We start from the raw sequence: 8,175 nt of genomic DNA, 5'->3' as shown, positions 1-8,175 counted from the left end.
ACCTAGGAGTATTTCTGCCAAGGAAATGTATACAAATGGAGTAGTGAGATTGTCATAAACAATTCGCTCTCGAATGTTTACATAAAATAGAGATTGCACGATCTTCATTCGTAAAGGATCAATTTAAAAAGGAGAGAGAAAGAGAGAGATAATATTAAAATAATTATCTATATAGTTATTATTTTAAAACTGTTAATATAGTTAGCTTTAGTAACAAAAAAATTTTATTATAAAAATCAAGCTATGAAAGAAACAAAAAATTTATATTAAGTAAAAAGGAGTATGTGGAATGCTGTAAAGAGAAACAACAGAAACAAAAAATGCATAGCTACATTCGTATATACAATATACAGAACAGTTATCGTTAACGTGTCACATACATTACATAATATATTGTACATTATCAGTAACGTTCAAAACCGATATAAAAAGCAGCGAAACGTTACTGATGATTCAGTAAAGGACAGAATATTGGAAAGCACGCCTCGAGAAACAGGTAGGTAAGAAAAATAAATAAATAAGAAAAAAACAGCAGAAAGAGAAAGAAAAAAGGGAAATAAAAATGCCGATCGTTTTTATTTTTATCTGTTTTAGTTTTAAGTGTTGTAATATTTTGTGAGACCGTATAACAACATGGATAAAAACACGAGCGACATGAAGCAAAACCCTAGAGAAACTGCGAATATCTTCAGTGTTCTATTTTTTTGGTTTGTTAAGACTCTTGTGTGAATGTACTTAGTGAAGGAGAGCAAGAAAAGAAAGAACGAAATAGCTTTGTTCCTTATAATAACAATTTTTATTGCTACAATAAAGGAAGAATTTTATATTTTTCCTTAAAAAAGAGCTTTTTTTAAGAAAGAAGAATTTTCTTCGTGGATGCAAAATTGTATTTTTTTGGTTTGAAAGAGAAGATCTTCATACTTTAAAGATAAAGTTTTTTTTTCTTCAAAATAAAAATATTTTCACTTGTATTGCGTCAGCGACTTTTTATCTTATAAAATATTTTACGTTTTGTATCATACTTCTCTATTATACTAACAATAAAAAAATAGAAAAGCATTTTGTAAATTTTTTCTTGCTATTCAAAAGGTCGACGTTCAATTTACATTAAATAATGCTTTCATCTTTCTTTTCTGCGTATCAACCGTTTGCCACAATAAGTACAATTAACACGATACACGTGGCGCTATAATTTTCTTACGTTCAATTTATGTTGAGTCACGCTTTTATCTTTTTTTTTCATATCAATTGCTATTTGCTATTTAAACGTTACTGATAATATACAATATATTATATAATGTATGTGACACATTAACGATAACTGTCCCGTATATTGTATATACGAATGTAGTTGCATTTCTTGTTTCTCTTGTTTCTCTTTTCATGTACAGCATTCCTCTCCTTTTCGCTTAATAAATTTTTTGTTTCTCTCATAGCTTGATTTTTATAATAAAATTTTTTTGTTACTAAATACAATTAAAACGTTCCGTGCCGCGCTAACTTTTTTCATCGATGATCCACGTAGATAACGGAAAATGTCAGCTACTTATATGTCTAACAATGAGCAATTTTAGGTGAAATTTATATAATGTATTGTAATATAATACAATCTCAAAAATGAACATTTTTTAATTAAAAATAAATAATTGACTTTAAAAACTAATAGTGAATTCAATTGGATGCATTAGTGCGCACTCAATGTACATAAACGCCTTTGTATGTAAACTAATCTAATTTCAATGCAAAAGTGAAATAAATGCCTATCAAGTGATGCCTAATTAAACATTATTTACCAAATAAGGCTTTTGAGAATTTTACGGTTTAACCTTTTTTTGTATTCATATTAAACACACACATCTTTATATCGATTTGTGTGTACGGACCCACTAGGGCGTCCAACTGAATTCGCTGTGTAATATATATTTTTTAAAAACAATAGATTTGTAGCTTTCCCAATTTATTGCTAGAAGACAAAAGTATTGCTTGTCTTCTGATCAAATTCGTAATCATTGCTGATAAAAACGAGATATATTTATTAGAGTTAAGTAATTGTCAAGAAATGATGTTGGTGTTGAAATAAAGAAAAAAAAATCGTTGCTTCAAACTAATTTTTGTACTGCAGTATAATAAAGTATACTAATCAGAAGTATATACCAATTATTTGCGATCCACACAGGTGGATGCGAGAATTATTTATAACAGGCTCCAAGCGTGATTTGGAAATATCTGATATTTATAGACCAATTAAAGCAGACGAGTCCGAAAAACTGACTAATCATCTCGAGAAGTAAGTATCGCCAGCGTTGATATCAAATTAACATACATTAATGAACAACACAAATAACTATAACATTATTGTAACCCGTGTGACTCTCACTTTTGCTGTTCTCGGAATAATAAAAAAATCTTAATAATTATTTTCAAAATACAAGTGCAATTTATATTATAGATATATATAATAATATTAATATAAGTATATAATATCTACAATTTTAATATTTATTCTTTATTGCGATAACGTTATTTTACATTATTCTTGAAAATGAGAATGCAGCGGAACATGGCAAAAGAATAAAATTCGTTACATTTAAATAGTAAATCAGTCTCCCCGCTTTTCTAATAGAGTCTTTATGCATTTCTTTTATTTAGATACTGGAACCGTGAGCTAGATAAACTGAAATACATCGTGGGCAAAGACGGGCAGAAGGTGCCACTCAAGAAGGACGCCCGTCCGAGATTATACAAGGCGATCTTCAAAGCCTTTTGGTTACCATATTTCACAATCGGAATCTGCACCTTTATCGAAGTATATCGATACTCCGAGAAGAGAGTTACCATAATATATACTTACTAATATTGAGATAACTCATTGATATTTACGATATTTTAGATCAAGCGTTCATGTTAAAAAGAAACATTTGAAAATATTTCTACGAAGAGGAACAACAGAAAAATTTGTTTTGTTAGATGTTAATCTCTTGTTAGATTTAACTAATAATAAAAAAAAAATTGTTAATCCTACAAAAGAACACAATTAAGTTTCCCCCTTTAATTTTAATAATAAATATATTAAAAAATAGACAAAAATAAGATAGAAATAAGACACGTATTTTTTTATAAGTTAAGAAGGTAAAATCATTCTTTGAAGAAAATCAGTTTTTTCTTTTCGTTCTTTCTTTTCGAATTAATATTTAAACCGTCAAAAATATGAAAAAAAAGTGTTAAATAAAAGTATTACAATTTTAATTGCGCTTTATAATAATACATTTAAATTTTTGAAAATTAAGACTGAAGGTAGTGATGTAAAAAATATGTTATTTTCAAAAATAAAAATGCGTTGTTATAAAGCTCACTTGAATTCATTAAACTTTTATTTAAAATATTTTTACACGGACGTAAACATGCGCTTTATTACCTACCCCTTCTACGAATTTATTGAATATTCTTTCAATTTTATTAAAGACATTTATATATAGTAAGACATCCGATTCGGCTCGTTGTTCGTTTAACACGTTGTATAATTTCTCTCTCTCTCTCTCTCTCTCTCTCTCTCTCTCTCTCTCTCAGCTTCATTAGGTTCAAACCCGTGGCATTATTAAATTTCAACATTTCTGCTTTCAGTGCAGCGTAATATACATGATGATACCAATCCTTGAAGGTTGGATCATCGACTACTTCGCAACAGATTCCACCTCGAAATACAAGATAAAGATGAACGACGTACTGATCTACGTCGTTCTCATAGTCGTTTGCAATGTTATCTTCGTTATGTTGTCGCACCATACGCTAATGCTGTCGATGCAGATTGGCATGAGGATACGCGTCTCCTGCAGCTCCCTTCTCTACCGGAAGGTAACGTTGCGGATTAATTTGCGAGGCCCATGCATTGATCCAAGTTTTTCGTAGCGAAAAAAGCGAAAAAAGAATGTCTCTAAAATGAAATGAATGTGTCCACTGGATATATACAGAACATACACGGAAAGAACAATTTTGCTGGATCCAGATCTGAAAATAATTTTTATTCAGTAATCAAAATAATCTGGTTAGAAAATCAAAATGATTGCTAGTAAATCAAAACGTTTTATAGCAATGCTTATTATTTTTAACATTCCAACAAATTATTTTAATGATTCATCAATAATTTATTTTCAGATCTGTATTTAGCAAAATGTTTAGATTTTTCAACAAAATCGTTATTTTCGTGTAGGTATTTAATTGGAAATCCTCAAGGATATCCTGAATAAGTTTTAAAACTATAACAGATAGTCCTCGCGATATTTTGCTCAACCAACAGAACGTCCTTAGAAGAATATCTTTATGCTATTAGAAAAGTTACATAATGATATTTAGAGAAAAGACGTAGGAAAAAGATAACAAAAATCGAACACACAAAAAAACTTTGTTTATCAAATAAATGTTCCTTTTTTCTAATTAATAATAATTTCTATAATTTTTTAATGTAAAACTATCACAGATATTCCGGTTGAACAGAGCATCCATGAACCAAATTGGTACGGGACAGATTGTGAATATTCTCAGCAATGACGTCGCTCGCTTCGATAGGTTAACGACATATCTCAATTACATATGGATCACGCCTATTCAGGTTAATTTTTTATCTCGTAAAAAATACATTGGTGTATATCCCGATATATTTAAAACATTTTAATTATAGTTTTATTTCAACTAAAATTGTTTAAATTAATTATTCCTTTTATAGGTGATTGATAAATATGGCTATATTAATATAAGTAGTAGTTTTTTGTTGTTATATAGAAGGTATATCAATTCGTATATCTATTTGTACACATCCATACATTTTATTTCTTCTTGTTAAGCTGTAAAAATATAAAATCTTTAGTTTTTTTCTTCTTTTGATGTTGCATTTCAAAAACTATCTATTCAAATTGATCGGGTTTTTTCTATTCACAGATGGCAATAATAGGATTTATAGCGTGGCAAAAGATTGGTATTTTAATCCTTGTCGGCATCGGATTGTTATTGTTCATCGCCATAATAGTGCATGGGACACTCAGTTTGCTAAGTCGCCGAATCAGAGCCATTGTCGCGCCACTAACCGACCGAAGAGTACAGCTGATGAGCGAACTTGTGACTGGGATACAGGTATCTCCAAGATATTTGATCCAGGATATTTATTTTATTCTTAAACGACTTAAATGGAAAAAGACACTGACGTTTAAGTGTCAAATTCTACAAGAAAATAATTTTATGAAACAAGTTTACGAGATGATAATTCTCGTTTCAGGTGGTGAAAATGTACGCCTGGGAGAAACCGTTCAGCAAGATTGTGTCGGTAATCAGAGAGCTGGAGATAAAGACGATTAAATTCTCGTCATACGTGCACGCCGCGTTTTCAGCCATCATGGTCTTCACTGAACGACTGACCTTCTATTTTACTCTGATAATTTTCGTTCTAACGGGAAATAAACTGACTGCCAATGTGACCTACGAAATGTCGACGTACTTCAACATGCTTCAACTCACTGCCGCGTTATATTTCCCGCTCGCCTTGACAACGCTGAACGAATCGATAGTGTCTTTGAATCGATTGGAGGTATGTATACTGCCATTATTTTAAATTTCTCGATAATCCCTTAAACATCACAATCCTTCTATTTCTAACAGTTACATAGTTGCGACTGAGATGTGCTTAATTTGTACAGAACTTTCTGCTGATGGACGAAGTAAACATGGGACGTTCGGAGAAGACGTCGCAGTTACAGTTTAAATGTCAGAAACCAAACAAAGTAATCAACGAGGAGAAACAAACAGGTAGATACATCTCGAAAAATGAAAGTATCGGGCTTTCCGAGTCTCAGGAATTACTTGATCTTCCGGTCTGCGTGGAACTTCAGCGCGTTTGCGCCAATTGGGTTAATGACCAATTGCCACTAACTTTGTGTGACATCAATTTGACTATTAAGCCAGGCCAGTTGTGCGCTATAGTCGGTGCCGTGGGCTCCGGCAAATCGTCCGTGCTACATCTGCTGCTGAAGGAGCTGAATCTCGGCGGGGGTTTTGTGATTCTCACTCAGGACTCCTCCAGGTGTAACTTTCAAAACAATTTGTCTAATGGTTTCTTCATGAGCAATCCGAATCTGCGCATTTCCTACGCTAGTCAGGAGCCTTGGATTTTCAATGGTACTGTGAGAGAAAACATATTATTTGGCGAGTCCTACGACAGAGCCAGATACATGCAAGTGAGTATAAAATTCAAAACAATTGCTACAAATATTGTACAGTGTTTTTTGCAATATTGTATTGCACATCGCAATGTCAATTTCTCAAGATTACTTCCTTAAATGTAAAACGTGTCCTTGGCAAAATTCTCAGATACTTCAGTCTTTTGCTTCAGTTATTATATATACATCACGTTATAACAATAACGTGATGTATATATAATATACATGACGTCGTGACAATAAAGAAATATGTTTCTCAGCAGAATACTATAAACTTCTCCGAATGTATAATCTCTATATATGATTCGTTCTACATGCAAAAGAAGAATGTGTCTAATATTTCCTCTAATACTCTTAATACCCGTTTCTGTGATTCTACTCGTATCTTTTCCACTGCAACACTCCACTGAATTCCGTGCCGCCTTTTCCTATACTGCTACAAAATACTTTAACATTTTCTCTCATCCGTCAAAACATTTTCTTTTTTGTCCTCTTTTCGCGATGCGGTATCTGGTACGAGGGCAAGTCAATAAGTTCTTAGAAAATCTGTCAGAGAGCACTTGCAGTGTCATGTCACATTACTTTTTGACAAGTAGCATCTTTCACCTGATTACTGTAAAATTTTGAGCGGAATTCATTTCGTGGTTTCATTTCTGTACACAATTAAAGCGAACCTTTGTATTTTTTACAAAATGGAAAAAAACGAATTTTGTGCAGTGATCAAACATCTATAGGTACATATGAAAGGTTTAACGCCGAAAGAAATCAAAGCCGAGTTGGATAATGTTCATAGCACATCTGCACCAGCGTTTGCGACTGTATACAATTGGGTAAATGAATTTAAACGTGGTCGAACATCCACATGTGATGCACCTCGTTCGGGACGTCCAATTGAGGCTGCTACACCAGAAATCATCGATAAATTCCACGATATTGTTTTGATTAATCGACGAGTGAAAGTACGCGAGCTTGTTGAGGTCACAGGCATGGCACAGTGATTTCAATTTTGCACGAACAATTGGTATCAAAAAACTATCGGCAAGATGGGTATCGCGTTTGCTCACTGTGGACCATAAGCGCGACCCCGGCACCGATGGCCAAATTCAACGAATTCCGCTACGAATTGCTTCCCCATCCAGCATATTCGCCAGATTTAATCCTCTGCGACTATTTCCTGTTTCCTGACCTGAAGAAATGGTTCGGAGGAAAAAGATTCACCACTCTAGAGCAGCTCATCGCCGAAACAGAGGCTTATTTTGAAGGGCAAATCATATCATTCAGACGGCTTGAAAAAGTTGGAGAATCGTTGGATCAAGTGTATCGAGCGGAAAGGAGGTCATGTTGAGAAATAAAAATGAATCGATAAAAAAAAAGAGTTTTACTATGTTTTTCTAAAAACTGATTGATTTGCCCTCGTATTTTTTATTAGATCCACCATTCGTAACTTTGTCTTTATCACTATTAAGTGATTGTTGTATATTCGTTGCGTTTCCCGTGCCATTGTATATACATATAATTATTGTAGTATCTTAATATTGTAATCTCTTGGACGTATGCAATAAAATTAAAATAATTTAAATTAAATTACATTTTTTATATAATTTCACACTTTTTAACATTTCTTACTTAACTTATATTTTAGTTTTATAAAAAAATATAACTTTTTGATTTATTGATAAACATTTTAGGTGACAAATGTGTGTGCCTTGATGAAAGATTTCCGACAGTTTCCACAAGGAGACATGACGTTGGTGGGCGATAGGGGTATATTACTGTCTGGAGGCCAAAAAGCGCGCATCAATCTCGCGAGGGCAGTTTACAGGCAGGCGGATCTTTATTTGCTCGACGATCCGTTGAGCGCAGTGGATACTCGCGTCGCCAGGCATCTCTACTGCAAATGCATTACCGAGTATCTCCACGGCAGAACGAGGATACTCGTCACCCATCAGTTGCAATTTCTCAAACGAGTGGA

The 8,175-nt window shown here is 33.0% G+C and overlaps 1 protein-coding gene across 1 annotated transcript in view; it reads left to right on the top strand.

The window, feature by feature from the left end:
- Window positions 1-455: 455 nt before the first annotated feature.
- The window catches only part of LOC105458855 (multidrug resistance-associated protein 4-like), a 13,990-nt gene continuing 6,270 nt past the window's right edge, over window positions 456-8,175 (top strand). Inside the window, exons 1-10 of the mRNA XM_011704427.1 lie at window positions 456-496; window positions 595-707; window positions 2,177-2,287; window positions 2,650-2,806; window positions 3,622-3,852; window positions 4,475-4,606; window positions 4,933-5,124; window positions 5,267-5,575; window positions 5,685-6,221; window positions 7,892-8,175. The exon at window positions 7,892-8,175 is cut by the window's right edge and continues 229 nt beyond it. Of these exons, the coding sequence (XP_011702729.1) occupies window positions 634-707; window positions 2,177-2,287; window positions 2,650-2,806; window positions 3,622-3,852; window positions 4,475-4,606; window positions 4,933-5,124; window positions 5,267-5,575; window positions 5,685-6,221; window positions 7,892-8,175 (2,027 nt within the window). The 5' untranslated portion in view covers window positions 456-496; window positions 595-633. The remainder of the gene's footprint in view (window positions 497-594; window positions 708-2,176; window positions 2,288-2,649; window positions 2,807-3,621; window positions 3,853-4,474; window positions 4,607-4,932; window positions 5,125-5,266; window positions 5,576-5,684; window positions 6,222-7,891) is intronic.

The sequence above is a fragment of the Wasmannia auropunctata genome, unplaced genomic scaffold, assembly GCF_000956235.1.
Source record: "Wasmannia auropunctata unplaced genomic scaffold, wasmannia.A_1.0 LD334277.1, whole genome shotgun sequence".
In the NCBI taxonomy this organism is placed as follows: domain Eukaryota; kingdom Metazoa; phylum Arthropoda; class Insecta; order Hymenoptera; family Formicidae; genus Wasmannia; species Wasmannia auropunctata.
The sequence above is the reverse complement of the archived record's forward strand: the minus strand, read 5'-3'. Positions and strand labels throughout refer to the sequence as shown.